The sequence below is a fragment of the Salmo salar genome, chromosome ssa01 (genome assembly GCF_905237065.1).
Source record: "Salmo salar chromosome ssa01, Ssal_v3.1, whole genome shotgun sequence".
Lineage (NCBI taxonomy): Eukaryota > Metazoa > Chordata > Actinopteri > Salmoniformes > Salmonidae > Salmo > Salmo salar.
This window is the reverse complement of record NC_059442.1, coordinates 27,298,266-27,318,423: the sequence shown is the minus strand read 5'-3', so window position 1 is coordinate 27,318,423 and position 20,158 is coordinate 27,298,266. Positions and strand designations below refer to the sequence as shown.

The following is a 20,158-nucleotide window of genomic DNA, read 5'->3' as shown; positions in this document are numbered from 1 at the left end:
TCCTCTCTCTCTCATGGCTGGTGGCATGTGGGGCTAATGAAGCTCTTAGTATCCTCCCACCTGGTTGGCTGGTTCATGATGAGGGTTAGGAAACACTGTGGTGAGGATGAGACAGAGAGGGAGAGAGAGATCAGAATAAAAGAGAGCAGCAGAAGTGTCACTGAATGTGTGCTGATATGGAAGAAGTCCTTCTCTTTGGAGTGTGAAGTGAATTGCTCTGTGTGAACAGTAGCCTACAGAGTTTTCACACGTAGTCAAATTGTGCAAAGATGTGTTTTCTCTCTATAGCTGTCATGGTATCGTTAGACAATGTATAGATTTTAGTTTTGTGGGTAGCACCAGTCGATCTGAAACTGTTCATGTCTATAGTCTAAAAGGCCATGCTAATGGTCCTGTTTCTCACCCCTCCCCTCTCTCCCCTCCCCTCTCTCCCCTCCCCACCCCTCCTCTCCCCTCTCTCCCCACCCCTCCCCTCTCTCCCCTCCCCTCTCTCCCCTCCCCACCCCTCCCCTCCCCACCCCTCCCCTCTCTCCCCTCCCCACCCCTCCTCTCCTCTCCCCTCTCTCCCCTCCCCTCTCTCCCCTCCCCACCCCTCCTCTCCCCTCTCCCCTCTCTCCCCACCCCTCCCCTCTCTCCCCTCCCCTCTCTCCCCTCCCCACCCCTCCTCTCCCCTCCCCTCCCCTCTCTCCCCTCCCCACCCCTCCCCTCTCTCCCCACCCCTCCCCTCTCTCCCCTCCCCACCCCTCCCCTCTCTCCCCTCCCCACCCCTCCTCTCCCCTCTCTCCCCTCTCTCCCCACCCCTCCCCTCTCTCCCCTCCCCTCCCCACACCTCCCCTCTCTCCCCACCCCTCCTCTCCTCTCCCCTCTCTCCCCACCCCTCCTCTCCTCTCCCCTCCCCTCCCCTCTCTCCCCTCCCCACCCCTCCCCTCTCTCCCCTCCCCTCCCCACCCCTCCTCTCCTCTCCCCTCTCTCCCCTCCCCTCCCCTCTCTCCCCTCCCCACCCCTCCTCTCCTCTCCCCTCTCTCCCCACCCCTCCCCTCTCTCCCCTCCCCACCCCTCCCCTCTCTCCCCTCCCCACCCCTCCTCTCCCCTCTCTCCCCACCCCTCCCCTCTCTCCCCTCCCCACCCCTCCCCTCTCTCCCCACCCCTCCTCTCCTCTCCCCTCTCTCCCCACCCCTCCTCTCCTCTCCCCTCTCTCCCCACCCCTCCTCTCCTCTCCCCTCTCTCCCCACCCCTCCTCTCCTCTCCCCTCCCCTCCCCTCTCTCCCCTCCCCACCCCTCCCCTCTCTCCCCTCCCCTCCCCACCCCTCCTCTCCTCTCCCCTCTCTCCCCACCCCTCCTCTCCTCTCCCCTCTCTCCCCACCCCTCCTCTCCTCTCCCCTCCCCTCCCCTCTCTCCCCTCCCCACCCCTCCCCTCTCTCCCCTCCCCTCCCCACCCCTCCTCTCCTCTCCCCTCTCTCCCCTCCCCTCCCCTCTCTCCCCTCCCCACCCCTCCTCTCCTCTCCCCTCTCTCCCCACCCCTCCCCTCTTTCCCCTCCCCACCCCTCCCCTCTCTCCCCTCCCCACCCCTCCTCTCCCCTCTCTCCCCACCCCTCCCCTCTCTCCCCTCCCCACCCCTCCCCTCTCTCCCCACCCCTCCTCTCCTCTCCCCTCTCTCCCCACCCCTCCTCTCCTCTCCCCTCTCTCCCCTCCCCTCCCCTCCCCTCTCTCCCCTTTCTCCCCTTCTCCAGGCTGCTGAATAGAATGGCTGTTGATGACCGGCACCTTCCCTCCAGCTGCGGGTCCTACATCAAGACAGAGCCGTCCAGCCCCTCCTCGGTCATCGACACGGTCAGCCACCACAGCCCAAGCGGCAACTCGGATGCCAGCGGCGGCTATGTCAGCGCCATGAACAGCCACTCCAACGGCCTGGACTCTCCCCCCATGTTTACGCCCGGCGGGCTGGGCGCCGGCCCCTGCCGCAAGCGCTACGATGACTGCTCCAGCACCATCATGGAGGACTCACCCATTAAGTGCGAATACATGTTGAACTCCATCCCCAAGAGGCTGTGCCTGGTCTGTGGAGATATAGCCTCTGGGTATCACTATGGCGTGGCCTCTTGTGAGGCCTGCAAAGCCTTCTTTAAAAGGACGATACAAGGTATTTCCCTCCCGCTCCCTACAGACACACAAGAGATCTGCCCTACTACACATGCAGACACTCCATACAGGGTTTTACCTCCCCTCCTCCTAACACAATCACCTACTGCTCTAAACCACTATCTTGTTGTTAGACAGAACATGCTGAGTTGTTGCATGTAGCTGTGTTCATCAACATTATTTTCCATTTATCTCCCTGGGAAAAGGTATATTTTTCAAGGCCGGTGACTCCATTTGTGCTGCTATGGATCGCCAGCATTGCTAAAACACCCAGGGTAACTTAATAGTGAGGGGAATTACATGCAGTGCAGCACAGTATGAGGCAACACATGTCCACAGGCGCTGCATACACAATGGACAGCCACACACAGGACAGGCCACTAGCCAGAGCCTGCCGCTCGCAATGACATCATCAGCTGGGGTCAGGTTAGGTAGGGGGCAGTGGTGGTGACATCATCATCAGGGATCAGGTTTGGTGGAGAGTGGTTGTGTTATGTGCCCAGATGCCTGTGGGGGGTCCAAAGCAGGAGGTTCACTATATCTGTCGTGTGTGTGTGTGTGTGTGTGTGTGTGTGTGTGTGTGTGTGTGTGTGTGTGTGTGTGTGTGTGTGTGTGTGTGTGTGTGTGTGTGTGTGTGCACCTGGGGAATAGGGTGTGAGTGGTGCAGATCTGCATGGTATGATGTATCACAGGTTCCCATCAGAGAGGCAACGACAGGCCCCCCACTGTGTGTCTCTCTGTGTGCTCTGTCCTACATTGATCATTGGGACCTACGGTACGGAGGGAGATATCGTTGAGCCAGGGAAAATCACTGCTGAACATGCACAGCTGCCCCTGCTTAAGTCTGCTTAAGAATCTGAGAAATTAAAAGGAAAAATACAGGAGGCAAATATTGAAATATTTAGCTATAGTAATGGCATGCAGTGAAGTAAACATATTTATCTTGCAAAGGAGACAAATTCATTTGAACTTGTATTTCTTTATTTTGTATAATTGTTTTATACCTCAAATATGTTCTGTAAAAATAATAGTCTGTATGTCTCAATTTACATCCTTAGCTTCTTGAGAATTGTCCCCCGAAAAATGCCATTATTGTGCCCAGGTTATCGAGTGCAGGCTGTCTAGTAGGTGTTGATTTTGAACATCCCAAATCCTATCAGCTTTAAACAGTCTATGTATCTTTGCAGTCAAACAAAAGCATTAGGCCAAATCCTGCTGTTTACCCATGCTGCCATCAGCTATCCTGTCTATTGACATAAGATGATCATTTTCTCTCAAGTAACATAACTGCGCTTTTGTCCCCTTGCTACAAACCATTGACAGTGACACACAATAGAACAGAGAAGAGCAATCTGGGAAAGAAAGCGACGTCTTAAGTGGAGCAATAGCCTGGTACATGAAAAGAAAAATGGAAAGAGTTCTCGTTTTTTTCCTCCCTCACTTTACATTGTCGATTTGAAATTCCTCTCTTTCTCCTCTTGGAGGACTGCCTGTAATGGAACTAATCTGCCGTCGTTTGTCCGAGCCACAGGAGTTTTGTCAATAACAATCAGCGTTTGGAAAGTGTAATTAAGGCCGAGGCTTTTCATTAGGAGGAAGGGAGGGGGCTGTCCCCAGGGACTGCAGGGCCAATTAGAAACTCAGGCACGCGTCGCACGCTGGGTAATTTCAGGGAAAGGAGGGAGAAAAAACCCTAGGATTTCTTTAGATTGGAGAGGGACCCGAGCGCTCTTTCAGAGGAGGAGAGGAAAAGCTTAATGGCATAATAATCAGACAGGGGTACCAGTCCAGGCAGAAGAGGACAGGGACGAGGACCATGGGACTTTTTAGGAGGGGGATGAGGAGGGGGTGAAAGCTTCTGAATTAATAAAAACCACACAGGATGACTGGAGGAGGAATAGAGGGAGCAGTAAACAGTGGGACATAAAGTCCTTGGATGAAGAAGAGGTTGCAGTAGATGAGACCTGATTAATTAAAGAAATAACGAGGCTGTCTATCCAGGGTGGAGGGTATGAGATGACTTCCCTTAATGAGAACAACACAGAAGATGTGTCTTTTACACTCATTCATCACATAGTTTTTAAGCAATAACATTAAAGCTAATGGACTTTTTTACGTGACATTTTTAGCACATAATGAAATTTGAGACGATAGTGACCACACGGTTGACTGTCTGTGTTGAATATTTTTCAGAAATCTCGGTTTCTCTACCTGGGGTTCCTAGATGTATTTAGCATTGCCTACTCTTAACTTCCCTTCTCTCCTTTACTTCCTGATGTTCCACTGCTGTAAAAGAGAGCTGCTGCCCCTACCTTTTCAACAGGACGGAATGGCAAATCCATCTTCTGTCACCTAGTCATACAGTGAAAAGCCCCCTGAACTCTTACATGGAGATAGTTACATTAGTCATGCTCGAGGCCCAAATTAACGTCAACCTAGATCACCATCCATCCCAGACAAACTCCTATTCTCATAGCTCCCTAATCACAGGCCCGTGCCGCACCTCGCGTGCCCTGCCAATCAAAAGCATCAATCTCTTATTGAACCTTATTTTTCTCTCATTTTGAACCCAAGTATAAAATTGCTTGAAAACCAACTGAACTCAGTGGCCCTCTTTTTTTTATATGAAGTAATAGACCTTGACAGTAAGCCTGTAAAAGTCAGTTTAGATTTTGATGAGAAATACCTGCGATTTTACTGTAATTTACTTATAGGACCTGACTTTCCCTCACTGCCCTGGCACAGTTCCTGAAAAGCCATAAAATAAATTGAGACAGATAAATATCGAGAGAAGAAAATCATTTTTTTCTTCTTTCCTTTTCAGATTTCTATGTTATTTGTTTAATACTGTAACCTTTGAAACCAGAGATGAACCCAGCATTCTAGTTCAGGTTATATATTGACTCCTCCAATGCTTGAGTGACTGGCTGTATAAATAGACATTTGTCTGAGGATCAGTCCTTGTGCTATTAATGCCAATAAACGTGAACCAATCATGTATTTTTATATATATATATATATATATATATATATACAAAACATCCTAATATTTAGTTGCACCCCCTATTTTTCCCTCAAAACAGCCTCAATTTGTCGGGGCATGGACTCTACAAGGTGTCGAAAGCGTTCCACAGGGATGTTGGCCCATGTTGACTCCAATGCTTCCCACAGTTGTGTCAAGTTGGCTGGATGTCCTTTGGGTGGTGGCCCATTCTTGATACACACTGGAAACTGTTGAGGGTGAAAAACCCAGCAGCGTTGCAGTTCTTGACACAATCAAACCGGTGTGCCTGGCACCTACTACCATACCCCGTTCAAAGGCATTTAAATATTTTGTCTTCCCATTCACTCTCTGAATCGGCACACAAACACAATCCATGTCTCAATTGTCTCAAGGCTTAAAAATCCTTCTTTAACCTGTCTCCTCCCCTTCATCTACACTGATTGAAGTGGATTTAACAAGGGACATCAATAAGGGGTCATAGCCTGGATTCACCTGGTCAGTCTGTCATGGAAAGATCTTTGTACAAATGCTTTGTACACTCAGTGTATATTGGTCTATGCACACTGTCCTCTTAGTGTATATGAGAGAGTATGCCTGTGTGTGTGTGTGTTTGGGTTTAATGAGTGTGGTTGTTTGTGCATGGTCTCTGTTTCAAATCAAATCAAACTTTATTTGCCACATGCGCCAAATACAACAAGTGTAGACGTTACCGTGAACTGCTTACTTACAAGCCCTTAACCAACAGTGCAGTTCAAGAAGAAGAAAGTATTTACCAAGTAGGCTAAAATAAAAAGTAATAATAAAAAGTAACACAATAAGAATGACAATAACGAGGCTATATACAGGGGGCACCGGTACCGAGTCAGTGTGCAGGGGTACAGGCTAGTTGAGGTAATCTGTACATGTAGGTGGGGGCGAAGTGACTATGCATAGGTAACAAACAAACAGTGAGTAGCAGCAGTGTACAGGGGGGGGGGGTTATAGATTCCAGAGTCGGCTACTCTGATGATTGCCTCCTGTGAACAGATGGGAAATAGATGGGCTTATTATTATGGTATGGTTGTGCTATGACAACAGACACAACAGGAAGAGAGACATACCTCATCATCTCCCTTTTCTCACACATTTATTTACCTCAATTCCAAAGAGATGAGAGGAATTAGCATGATGATTTCTAACCCAGATACAGAAGAATGTCTAATTATTTAATACATCTTGGGACCCTCCACTTGATCTGTCCAATAACATTAACATAATTGCATAAGTTGTTAAAGGGGTTGGAGGGTTGAAGGGGGAACATTTACATTTACATTTTTTTTGTTTACTTCCTGATGTTCCTCTGCTGTAAAAGAGACCTGTAAAAGAGTGGGAACCCCACTGGAATGTTATACAGCACTTACTCTCTCTTTAGAAAACACTGAGCGAGGGTCAGGGTGGACAGAGGAGCAGGTTGGCTGTGTCTAGATGGAATCCAAATGTGCCTGTGTATGGCTGTTTATCTATAGGCAGGAGAGCTGCTGGAGCACAGTCTGTGTGCAGTTAGACAGGATAATACTGTATATAGGCCTATGTCAGTCTATATGGAAGTCATCAAGGTTAATCCTTCTAGATAAAAAAGGAACTGTACATAGCGTTGAATAGATAATAGTTGAGTAGATAACATGGCTTTGTGGTCGATAAATAAAAGAATCCAAGCTTAAGAATGCACATAAGAAAACATCAACGATAAAATAAGTATTGTGTCTCCAGTGTGCCTCAGAATGTGCTTCTCTGTTCTTCCATTCATGGTGGACAAGGAATGATTCTAATTCAGGTCCTCGAGTAGCTTGATATTATTTTGAAAGCCTTCATTGAAAATCTTGACGACAGTAAAATGTAGGGAATCGGACACAAGGAGAATGCCATCGTATATCCTGTCCTTCCTTTCTATTGCTAATGCTACAGCACAGGCAGAAACATCTCTTTTATTGAGTAGAAATGAAACTCTTTTTCATTGTGTTGTCCCGGTATCAGACGCTGTAGTACTGGATGTGAATAATGCATAAGGCGTCTTGCCTGTACACTATGTAAATAGTCAACAATGGCAACAGCGGTAACAACAGGTTTGGGGCTTCTGGAGCATTATGTAAAGTGGCTGGGGGCCGTGTGTCCGGCTCTCTCCCCTGCTATTGAGGCAGCAGGCGGCAGGGCGGCCAGCCCCTCTGAAGGGAAGCGGGATGCAGGCTGGATGGTTGGCTGCTCCAGGGGCCTGGAGGGGACATGCTCAGAATTAATGAGAACAATTTAGCAAGGGGCAAGGGTGCATTTATGAAGGGGTCCATGAGGAGTACTGGAGGTCTCCTCTCCCTCCCTCCCTCCTTCTTCACCCCCACCTCTGGAAGTTACCTTGTTCCCTGGAGGTCACCTCATCTCACCTCAGACACACTACTGTAATGGATTGTTGCCCAGGAGATGATTAACAAATGCTGATGCCCAATGTCTGGTCTGCACAAACTGATTTTTATAGACCATAGAATCCTGTGTGATATACAGTAACTGTTCCACTGGTTTTTAACCTAGAGTACACACTGCCTCGTACAATGTAAATGACAATGTCCTAAAATGTGTATTGTATCCTTACTTTTATGCTTACTTTTATTCTACATGTAAAAAAGGAGAAAAAAAAGGTAAAAACATTTAACCTTTTGCTTTTCCTTTGCCTATAACTCAATAGGAAGATACACTGCGTTATAAAGAGGGATCAGGTTAAGGCTAACCCATATTTCTTGTCCTTCTCAGGCAACATAGAATACAGCTGTCCCGCCACAAACGAGTGTGAGATCACAAAACGGAGACGCAAGTCATGTCAAGCCTGCCGCTTTATGAAGTGTCTCAAAGTGGGGATGCTCAAGGAAGGCAAGTAGATCTCTGCAAGTGTCTGTCTGTCTGTCTGTCTGTCTGTCTGTCTGTCTGTCTGTCTGTCTGTCTGTCTGTCTGTCTGTCTGTCTGTCTGTCTGTCTGTCTGTCTGTCTGTCTGTCTGTCTGTCTGTCTTGGTATCACTCTCTTTATGTTAATTAAAATAATCTCAAAATTCGCAGCAGTGGCCAGACAACTGATCTGAGTCCCAGGTCTGTTCTGTCCTCCCCCTACCAACACAGCAGTAAATCATGGGCAGCTGAGCTGGGGACAGAAATATGCTGAATAGGTCGATCCTGCTGTCTGAGTAATAGAAATGTAACAGTATTCCGACTGGAAAGGCTTCTGCTGGGTCCCTGAGCACACACTCCGGCTAGTCTCAGCTCTCCCCAGCATATTGATCCACTAAATGTTTTCCGAACATCTCAGCTCTCTTCTTGTGGATGATTTTATAAAGTCACCCCAACTGGGAATTCAGTGACAATTAAAAATGCTGCCGATGGATTTCTCCGGCCAGGTTTCTTACCCCCTGCCAGGCCCCCTGAGACCCCAGGCTGGGCTGCTCCTTCCGGGGGAGGCCCCGGACCCCTAGCCCCCTACCAACCTGGCCCCCTTCCCTTGCATTACTGCCGCTTTATCCCCCTCCCCTCCTCACTTGTTGGTCTCTCCAAACAGCCCCAACACATGAATAATGAGAGCAGTGTGGCTGGGGAACGGGGAGGTGCTGTCATATTTATTTAGCTGCCCGCTGGGAAGAGCTCTTTAAGGAAACATGCTCTTTATGTCTTACTTTCCACGAGCGCTGGTGAGAATAGGTCAAGTGGTGCTTATGTTTGACTAAGCATGATTATCCCTCCACTGCCACTGTACTACAGGGTAGACGTGAAGAAAAGACTCAGAGGAAGATATTCTCTATTACGGTGGCAGAAAAACACAACATGATTAGTCATTTTATACTCTCATTTTATACTCCATAGCAGTAGCCTAATTACAATCCCTTAAAATATGTTGTTAACTAAGCACAACCATTTTCATGTTGTTTTTGGTATCTTTACTCATCAACATGACATGCAGTATACCCAACTTTTACCCCACCCCCATCTCCCTTAATTCACCAGAGAATGGAATGTATAGTACATCCTATCCCATCTCTAACTCCAGCGGCATAGTAGTCTATATAGATCTCTGCTTTGTAACATAATCTCCTTACTGCATGAAGCAAGATAAAGCCAGAAAGACAGATTCATCGCTTTACTATCCGATGAAAACTTAATGCCAATATATCATCTGGGGGAATAAGAGACTACAAAATATGTAGTGATGGTCATAAATGCCTGGCCAGTGTCGGGTCAAAGTAGGAGATAGTATAGAGAGAGTGTAGAGATCAAATATGCAGAGAGAGACTTAGTCCAGCATTCAAATGAATACTTATGTATATTCAGCACATCCACAGATTGAAAACTACGCTAATTTCTACGGAGTGGGTTTCGCCACATATTAGAATGGAGGTAGAGATTACCTCTGGCTCTGTGAAGTCCTTCAGGAATCAGGTCACCCTCCTCTCTCCCACCTCCGGCGACGCTTTTCAAACACAATCAAAAGAAGTAAATACATTTCCCAAATTAACAGAAATATGTGAAATGCATCTTAATGCACGCCACACTCTATCTTCTCCTTAAAGCAAGGTCAGGTGTCTTACTGCGGCGCGTGCGTGAGTGTGAAACCAATGAATCTGGTCATGGGGACTAGGGACTGGAGGAGATGCTAGTCTAAGCTCTACGAAGCCATCGGCTCAACGCCATGACCAGGCTCAGGGGCTGGAGATGGTCAACGCTCATGTGACTAAAGCTACCCCTCTGGAGTTCATTACTGCAGAAAGGTCATTCACTCAAGAAAAAAGAAAATACTAATTATAACTTTATAGCTCTACCAAAGGTGTAATGCAGTTTCCTACCATCAGGCGCTCTATGGAACTACAGTACATTTTAATGCATCACAGCACACCTAACATCTCTTTTTAAATGTTCACATTTTAGTCATTTAGCACTCTTATCCAAAGTGACTTACAGTAGTGACTACATGCATTTGTCATACTTTTTCATGCTGGTCCCCCGTTGGAATTGAACCCTGGCGTTGCAGGCCCCATGCTCGAACAACTGAGCCACACGGGCCATGATATGACAGAATTTCAAGACATTCAGGGAGATCTTGGAAGTGCAAAGGAATTACTTTTTTCCCTCAGTGCCCATGTTAAGGTTAATAGTTAATACCTTTCAAAGCAAGGCATTTCAAGGCTTTACCTCCTCTACTGATTAAGCGAGTACATGGTAAGGAATTAGTGCATGTTTTTAGTCCATTGGAAAAGGCTCCAGTTTATCTCTGTAGACGTCTTAAGGGAAGTGTAAGGGAAGTGATCTCCAAAGATCAGCAGTCCGCTTAAAGGGGATCTGCCAGAGACTTGAGTTAAATCGCTCTACTTTCCCCCGACTGTATAAAAGAGGAAGTGATCAATAGAAGAATCAAATGTCAGGGGCTACAGGTTTCTCCTCTGATCAATGGAGGGGGATCAGAGCTGAGAGGGAGAGAAAGAGGAACAGATACTATTGAGAGATTACATTGACATAATTCAGTGGCAGATGCCCCCACACACACTCAGACACACACACACACACACACACACACACACACACACACACACACACACACACACACACACACACACACACACACACACACACACCACACACACTCCCACGCTACAGTACTGCTGTGCTACCTCTCAGTAATAGGCTCTATCTTGTCATGTTCCCTGGGCTGACAGGCGAGAGCACAACAGACATGTTTTAAAGGAGGGTGAAAGACGCTGATACACAATAAACCTTCCTGTATATCACTCTGATAAGAAGACACGCGATAGAACAAGCACATGCCACAAGAGCACCCCTATCATCCTTACTACAACATAAAGTACGTACATACAAGCCGCGCACACATAAAAATGGATTCACACCAACACATAAGTAAGACATGTACACAGACAGCCACTGAATGTGTGCTTCAGGAAATGGGGATTGAATTGTTTGGTTCCATAAGAACCTATTAAAAGAATGAACATGCAATGTGAGATGTTTCAAACAGCCCAATGTTTTTCCACAAAGTGTAACTTGGCCTTCATATGGAGCCTGCATCTTGAGTGGGGAGTGAACCCAGCGTGATGTTACTGCAATAGGGTTAGATAGTTCCACTACGCTATGGGCAGGTGGACAGAGCATGTGATGAGAGCAGACTGGGGGCCCAATCAGCAGATAGGGATAGGGGGGCCATCGTGTGACCATTTTTCCGCTGCCCTCGCTCATCACCACTCGTGATTAAAAATGCTGCAACACGCTTACAAGCATGCAAAGCTGGCAACAGGGGCTCTTTGAAATAGTGCTGACGGGGGTTTAGCAGGGTGGCTGCCTTGAAAGGCAGGGTTCACCATGCCTCGCCATGTGGCCTTCTGATTTTCCCAGCTAAAATAGGGTCCGCCTAAGCCCCCCTTGGCACTGCCAACCATCCCAGACATCCTGACACTTTCCCCAGGGAGAGACATCCAGAACAGGTGACAGGCTCAAAATAAGGGCCCCTACTACGGCCGGCCACACAAAGTGAGGGAAGACAGGCCCTTTAGTAGGAGTGTGCTCTGAGTGGGATTATTATTGTTTTTGGAGAGAAAGAGGAGCCCTAGGTCAGCTGGCCCCAGCCCCCGCCCCTAGCCCGCCGCTAATCTGTGCACAAATGCCAGCCGCCTTGGCCAAAAGCCCTTTACCCCTTTACCCCTGCACCCCTGCACCCCTGCACCCTGCACCCTGCTTTGAAGAGCTGACACCCGAGATAACCGGCCGCTACCACCCTCCCTTTACCCACCCACCGGGTGATGGTGCAGGCCGTTAAACACAGAGGTGATGAGGCAGAACTCACCCCTCTTCACACACACATTCACATACACACAGATACATTTACATACACACAGAGACATACACACAAATACATGGTACCGATGCACCGGACACAAACAAACAATCCAAAGCTTGGTCCATGGCTCACCGAACTGACACATAGGCTTGACCAAGGCCTCTGTGAGTTCCTCCAAGAGGAGTCAGACACATGGAAAGAACTGGTCTACTTCTCTCTCTCTCTCTCTCTCTCTCTCTCTCTCTCTCTCTCTCTCTCTCTCTCTGACACAATCCCTTGCTCTCTGTCTCATTCTCTCCCTGTCCTCCCTCCCTGTATGGTCCTGTTCAACTGTAAAATGAGACAGGTTAGTGCCAAGCTTTAATTCCTGTCAGCATCTGGTAATTATGACCGGGAAAGCTCTAATTACAAGAGGCACCCATGTACCTGGGACTCCTCGTCACTGTGGCTTTACGCTGGCTGACACGTACAGCCACATGACTCACCAGCCAGCCCAGCCCAACACCACGGGACAGCTCATAGGCTACGGTACATCCATACCACCTGGCTGTATCTGAGCTCCTCAGGAGAGCCCAGAGAAACTCTAGAATGTGGTGACATCACAATTATCGCTGGTATTTTCCACTCCTATAGTACAACCAGATAAATCTGAATCGTAACGCTCCTAAGCACTTAAACCCAGCAAGCACCAACCTGGTGACATAGGAGTCCATCTTGTCATGGGTTCATACTCGAGGCCTCGTCCCTGAATAGATTTACTGGTCAAATATTCCTTGACACTATTTTTACATGCTACATATGAAAGATGTAAATTGGGGAATGAGGAATTTGTGATGTTCACTAATGTGGCAGACGTCAGATGATCCCCCAGTGTTTGCTGAGAAGGATGGGTCTCTTCTGGGAATTGTGGGTAATTAGGTTAGTAGGTTGTCAGTGTCAGGAAATTTAAAGACAATCCTAATCAGATGTGTTTCTAGGGAATCAAATAATTTGTTAAGTAGAATAAAATCTCCTTATTCTATTCCTACACGATAATCCTGTTTGCTATAGCTACCCATGCATAGAGTCTAGTTTGGGAGAAGGGGGTATGGTTCACTCAATGGAAGGGGTGAAAATGAAAATGACCATTCTCATAATCCATCGTTTCAGTCCTTTCTATTGAATGAAGGCTATTATTTACGTACTAAATCATCTCCTTTTTTCTCCCCAGACTGTCTGTTCCCTCCATCGACCTCTAATCACTGTACATAGGGACATCCAAACCCATCCTCCAAGAGAGTACAGGCTGAGGGGGGAATTGTATTAGCCTCATTTGCAGTGGTCACACAATACCCAGCTATGACACTGTCTTTGTAGTTATAAAGTGATGAAATCATCAAGCAAGTGCTCTCCCTGTCAGTGATTTTAGCAGAGGGCACTTGGTGTGCTGACAAATAAATCTCCTCCACCAGCTAGACCATACATACAGTACAGGATAATACCTCTGATCAAATCTGGTTTAGCATCCATTTGTTTAGGGGGTTTAGGTTATACATAATGGGGAAATAGATAGACATTTGCTATACAGGGTAAAGATCCACCAGGCACATTCAGCAGTGTGCAGGACCATGTCCCTGTGCAGCCCCAACAGGATGAAATCACCAAACACCATCCTGTATCACATAAATGGAACACTGCAGATTAAATATTTTAACTCTGTTGAAAAATAATAGAATAGAAAGGACAATCCAAATGGAAACATTCAAATAATGAAATAATAAATAACTTATGTTACGATGAGGTTGGTGACATTTACAGTATCAGTGCAGGACCTGGTCCCCTGTGAGTGGCAGAGAGTGATAAGCCTCATGCCTGTCCCGTGAAAGAGGGGTGAAATAAGGAGCTTTTATTGGAAAGCTAACCTCTATCTATCTGTGTCATAATTCTATAAGACTGTACACCAGACAGTGTGTGGCTGTGGTTGTGTTTTCATTCCTCCTACAGTAGCTACATGGCTGGACACAGAGGCCTCTAGACACTGAGCTCACAGGTACCTGCCTTGTTGTTCATTAGTATGCCGTCCACCTCACCCCAAAAACTAAATAATTAGAGGGCCAGTCTGTGAGATCATTGACCCTGCATTAAATATTCATATGTTTAGAGCTCCGTCAGGCTCGGCAGTGTCACAGTAGACCAGCCAGGCATGGACCACATATGGGAACGCAGCGCCAGCCGGCAGTCCCTCTGACACCCTGACACTCCCTTTACTCTCTCTCACCATGCAGACAACAGAACAGAGCCATTCCTCTGGGCAGACACACACACCTCAGCTTGGTCAGGCTTTTAGAAGTAATGCCCCCTCATATAACAAGAGGAATACTTTAGATTTGTTTTTCATGTCGGAACCTGATGAGTGAATCTGAGTGTGTGATTGGGGAATTAGACGTAAACGTTTGTTGTGTTACTCTCTACCAATAACAATGTACTAATTGTGGAACTACTTAAAACTGTTTTAAATTGTTATTTTTATTGATAACATTCCTATGTTGTAGAATTGATTGATTCATTTTATTTGTCAGAATGGTGAAATTTCCTACTCAAAGGTCTCCTTGCATCTTGTCATGTGTCAGGTGTGCGTCTGGACCGTGTGCGAGGGGGAAGACAGAAGTACAAGAGGAGGATGGATGCGGAGAACACAGCGTACCTGGGCCTCACACTCCCCCCTCCTGCTAAAAACCCCGTGAGTAGTGCTCTGTCACCTCACTACACACCCCCTTCCCGCAGCGTTCCCCCAGACCAGGTTCAGTTAAAGACAAAGGCATTTTATTCAGACCAGATTCTCCTGTTGTCTGGATAGGTGTATTTCCATAGGAGAGCACTTCTAGAGAATATATATTAGGCCAGACAGGCATTGTTCTGGTAACAGCTGAGTTATGACAAATCTCAGAGCAGATGACCGATATTAAACAGTGACTGGCTTCTCAGGGATAGCAGTCCTAGGAATATCCTCTCACATAATGTTGAGTAATGTGAGGATTGTTTTTATTATCAACCATATTAAACCATTCATTCGTTTACTTGTCAGAGGGAGAAAGAGAGAGTGAACGATTGTATATCCTAGCATGTACGTTTGTATCTGAGAGTACCTGTATTTGCATCACAGTAATGTGACCTTTGACTGTTGTTTTGACCACCTCTGCTTCCTCGTCAGTCACAAAGATAGTGTCCCACCTGCTGGTGGCCGAGCCAGAGAAGATCTACGCCATGCCTGACCCCACCATGCCTGAGAGTGACATCAAGGCCCTGACCACGCTGTGTGACCTGGCTGACCGGGAGCTGGTGGTCATCATTGGCTGGGCCAAGCATATCCCAGGTACGCCCACCCATCTACAGCCCACTTCACTAGTTGAGCACCATAGAAAGATATAGAACACCATTCACTCATGATCAGCTATAACATACTGTGTAGTTAGAAAAACAACACGTGATAGCAGTTTAGATACAGAACCAGCCATTCATTTCAACTGGTCCAATCTGACATCATGATTAGTCCTTGTTAGTTCCATTTAGAGTAGTTCAACACCAAGTCACCCTAATGAACCCTCTATCCCATCATCCATTTCCCTGCCTTTGCTAACGATGGGTGCGCATGCACACACGCACGCACGCACGCACGCACGCACGCACGCACGCACGCACGCACGCACACACACACACACACACACACACACACACACACACACACACACACACACACACAAATGCAAACACAAATGCAAACACAGATAATTAATGTCTCATGGACCTAGGGGCAAAATGGAGACAGCTTTAAAATAATCAAATCAATAGAGTCCAGCTAAAATCCCTACTCTGAATGGGGAGGGACTACAGCCCTGGTGTCAACATATACCATAACCACAGGGGAGATTTAGAGCAGAGCACAGGACCCTCCCTCTGAAACAAGACAGCTCACTCACTCACACACACACACACACTTCAATTGAATTATTGATAGGCATAATCATGTTTCTCCTCTGCTCCATAGACATCGTGATAGATGAGGTGTTAGGTAATGAGATGCTGTTAAATTAAGAATACCACATTCTATGTCAGGAGACATTCTGCTCCCTTCTAGAGTTTTCTCTTGATTCTGACAGTGAACATATTGTTTAGGTACTCTTTTAGCAACCAAAGCAGAGTCTGTCTGATCTTAAGGTTGACCCTGATAACTCTAAAACATTATAGCACACTAGGCATAGAGGTAACCCACTGAAAGACTGTGTCCCTCAGTACAGCCTCTGTTGTATAGCCTCTCTGTACCCTCGTCTTCTCACCAGCATAGCAGACGTGTGTCTGCGCTGACATCAGCCGCAGAATGCCTGTTGTAGTTTAAGCTGGGCCTCTCCTGGTTCTCACCTTGTGTGCAGGACATGTAGGTGTGACAACTGTACCTGGACAGACAGGTGGTCGGTATATCTTAGAAGAGAGGAAGTGTAATAGTCAGCTACAGATCTAGAGATTAGGACTTTCCCAACCAGACTGTTCTGTACAGCCCATTGTCAGCAGAGGGAGAGTTTAACCAAGGAGCTTACCCAGGACTGGATCAGACTGACCCAGTAACACAGTCCCATCCCATTTAGCTAGCCCAAACAAGCCAGCCAGGTACACTACCTCTGGCTGGAATATACAGAGAAAACACTACTGTTCACCTCTGGCAATGTGCAGGGTTGGAGTATTATACAGAGAATATTCTAGAATTCTCTTCAAATTATTGAATAACTGTAAAAGTATATGAGCGTTGAATCAGTTTGATTACCGATAGGCTATTAAACTGTCATGTTGTCAGGGCCTTTGTCTTCCTGTGTTGACATACAGTACAGTAAATATGGCGTGCTAACTAGAGTGCTCTGTATGGCAAAGCTTTTAAGTGCTGCGTTAATCCGATTATCATAACCTGCATTGTACAGTGGATAGTTGACTAATCTTAATTGGATTTGCCATGGAAGGCCTGAGAATGCTCATCACTCCGTAATGATGGTTTAACCCAAAATCCAACCGGAAGCCAGACTGTCTGACATTTCTAAATGTGTGGAAATGCTTGGCTTTGCATAGTGCTACTGTTGTACTGTACAAGCTGCAGCAGGATGATTTAGCATTCTGATCTGCCTGCATACCCACACACAAACATATGCATCTCTTACCTATTGTTTATATTTACATGACTACTCATAGGAGTCAGGTAAATATAAACAACAGCGACTTACTGTGTTCAGGGCTTACACATTTCAATTACAGGGTCTAAATTCTATTTTTAACTTGTAAAAATTATAACACAGTGTCAGGACTATAATCAAATTTACAACCTTTATGATTCTTTACCTACCCCAAAAGTGGTAATAAAATGGTTAAATTAGAATGAAAAGGGAGACTGAAAGTGTAACTCCAAAGCTCCCCTGTTCTCCCTGTGGTGAGCTCTGTATTAGGTCATTCCCTCTACACCAGCCATGAAATGGCTGCATAATTGAGTTGTACATGGCTGAACCTGATCAGAGATGGTTCACTGGCTGACCCAGACTCCATGCACTAATACTCTATGCACCAATGGCACCCCAGGGCAGTCTAGCACAGCCACAGAGCACAGAGGACCATATTTCTCCCCCCATCCATGCTCTCTGTGAGGAAAAGAGAGGGAGAAAACTGCTGATTGCATTCTGATAGATTTTTTGGCCTTTGGCAATGGAATTAAAAAGATTAACAGTTCATTATGAAGTGGGCCACATTGATTAGGACATTGACAGATGGGCAATGACCAGATTCCAAAGGTAACAATTTATACGTCAAGAAAATTGGCACTTAAGTTCTCCCAATAGATTTTTCATTGCCCCTTTTCTTGGCTAACATTTGAAAAAGTGTTTTAAAAGTGCTGTAATTTGACATGGAGAAGATCTAACCGAGTCTAATTGGAGGATGATTAAGGAACAGCAAAGCGGTACGATTAGCTTCCGTAAACGGTATCATTCTCTCACAAGATCCCATATCAATTTAGTGTGTTATCTCTCCTCTAATTTATGGGCTAGAAATACATTAAATTACCATACTACATTATAGTATAATTGTACAGTTATACTGTAGCTGAGGATCTCAACCACAGACGGCTGGTGGCACCGGAATTTGGGAGGACAGGCTCATAGTATTGGCTGAAATGGACGGAATTGTATCAGACACAAACACATGGTTGATACCTATCACGTTTCAGGTAAAACCCAGATGTAGACAGTGTCGAAGAAACAAAAGTTTATTTCTAAAACAGGGGCAGGCAAACGACAGGTCAAAGGCAGGCCAGGGTCAATAATCCAGAGTGGGTGCTAGAGGTCCAGAACGGCAGGTAGTCTCAGGGTCAGGGCAGGCAGGGGTCAATAATCCAGTAAGGTAGAGAACGGCAGGCAGTCTCAGGGTCAGGGCAGGCAGGGGTCAATAATCCAGTAAGGTAGAGAACGGCAGGCAGTCTCAGGGTCAGGGCAGGCAGTGGTCAATAATCCAGTAAGGTAGAGAACGGCAGGCAGTCTCAGGGTCAGGGCAGGCAGTGGTCAATAATCCAGTAAGGTAGAGAACGGCAGGCAGGCTCAGGGTCAGGACAGGCAGTGGTCAATAATCCAGTAAGGTAGAGAACGGCAGGCAGTCTCAGGGTCAGGGCAGGCAGTGGTCAATAATCCAGTAAGGTAGAGAACGGCAGGCAGGCTCAGGGTCAGGACAGGCAGAGCGGTCAAAACCGGGAAGAAATCGAAAACAGGAGCAAGAAACAGGCAGGAGCAGGGGAACAAACGCTGGTAGGTTTCACGAACAAAACGAACTGGCAACAGACAAACAGAGAACACAGGTATAAATACACAGGGGATAATGGGGAAGCTGGGCGACACCTGAAGGGGGGTGGAGACAAGCACAAAGACAGGTGAAACAGATCAGGGTGTGACAATACCGTTCCATTCACTCCATTCCAGCCATTATTATGAGCCGTCCTCCTCTCACCAGCCTCCTGTGATCTCAACCACAGGACTAACTAACACAATACCTAGATAGACATAATGATTGTTAGTCAATTGTCCACACACTGTAGTCAGACTGTACAGTCAGTACATTGAGTTTACGTATCAGGAAGTAAGTTGGTGTTGCTGTTCCCTGGCACAGTTTGCTTTTATCATTTCTGAGGATAAGGTTCTCTAATGACAGCCTTTACTTTTGATGAATTAGTAATCATTATGAAGCTTTGAATGGCAGCGTCTCTCTCTGCTCCAGATAGAGCCAGCAGCAGAGGGATGAGACTAACATGGCCGTGGGCTAACTGGGACTGGGGCTGGGGCCCGGTCATTAAGGCCAGTGTTAGGGGGACGATGACAGATGGCTTGTTGCTCGTAAGGTGCTAACAACCTTTGACACACATAGCTGCCCACTGCCCCCCCCCCTCCCCAGCTGCATTTCACTGTCCAGGCGGTTTAGGGGGAACTCAGTATACTGCATGTCTCCACATGGCTATGACCTGTGTGTTCTCCTCCATTAGAGTGGTGATGGTCACAGAGGGCGGGTGCGCTGCTGAACCCCCAACCTCTCCAAAACAACCCCCTCAGCACTTAACCCAGGCACAGTGTGAATGTCATGTGCCCCAATGTGGAATCTGCCATGCATGCCGCTTGTGTAAGAGGGTCTCATTGTTAGAGGCAGACGTCTGTCACCTGCTGTCAGACCTCGCATTCTGCTTCCAGGGTCGGAATGTTTTCTGACGGGAATTCTGTGGCATGATTCTGTGGGTTCACTGAGTGCTGGATGTTCTCCTCCTGCTGTTTGTTTCTAGTCCACAGACCTAAACCTTCTCTGCTATGATTGATAGTGTATTTCAATAGGGGAAACACACTACATATCCTGATATGTTTTGTAACACATTTCATGGTATAATACATTTTTTTCTCCAAATTGGTAAAACCCAGAATGGCAGATTTCATTTTTTAAATAGCAAAGTCAAGCATTGCAGTTCAACCCAAACAACCTAATGAATTGGCCTGGTTCTTATTGTTATTTATTAGTGATCTACTTTATTTTATTCCAGCCTGTTAGCTCAGTATACAGACTACGTTGGTCATGAAGCTTATGTTTAGTTGTTAGCGGGGAACAAGGCGGTGATGTTTAGGAGAGAT

At 46.7% G+C, this 20,158-nt stretch overlaps 1 protein-coding gene across 1 annotated transcript in view; it reads left to right on the top strand.

Moving 5' to 3' along the window:
- The window catches only part of LOC106590180 (estrogen-related receptor beta), a 66,635-nt gene that overhangs the window by 18,101 nt on the left and 28,376 nt on the right, over positions 1 to 20,158 (top strand). Inside the window, exons 4-7 of the mRNA XM_045716101.1 lie at positions 1,731 to 2,140; positions 7,922 to 8,038; positions 14,603 to 14,721; positions 15,192 to 15,345. Coding sequence (XP_045572057.1) covers positions 1,731 to 2,140; positions 7,922 to 8,038; positions 14,603 to 14,721; positions 15,192 to 15,345 — 800 coding nt within the window. The remainder of the gene's footprint in view (positions 1 to 1,730; positions 2,141 to 7,921; positions 8,039 to 14,602; positions 14,722 to 15,191; positions 15,346 to 20,158) is intronic.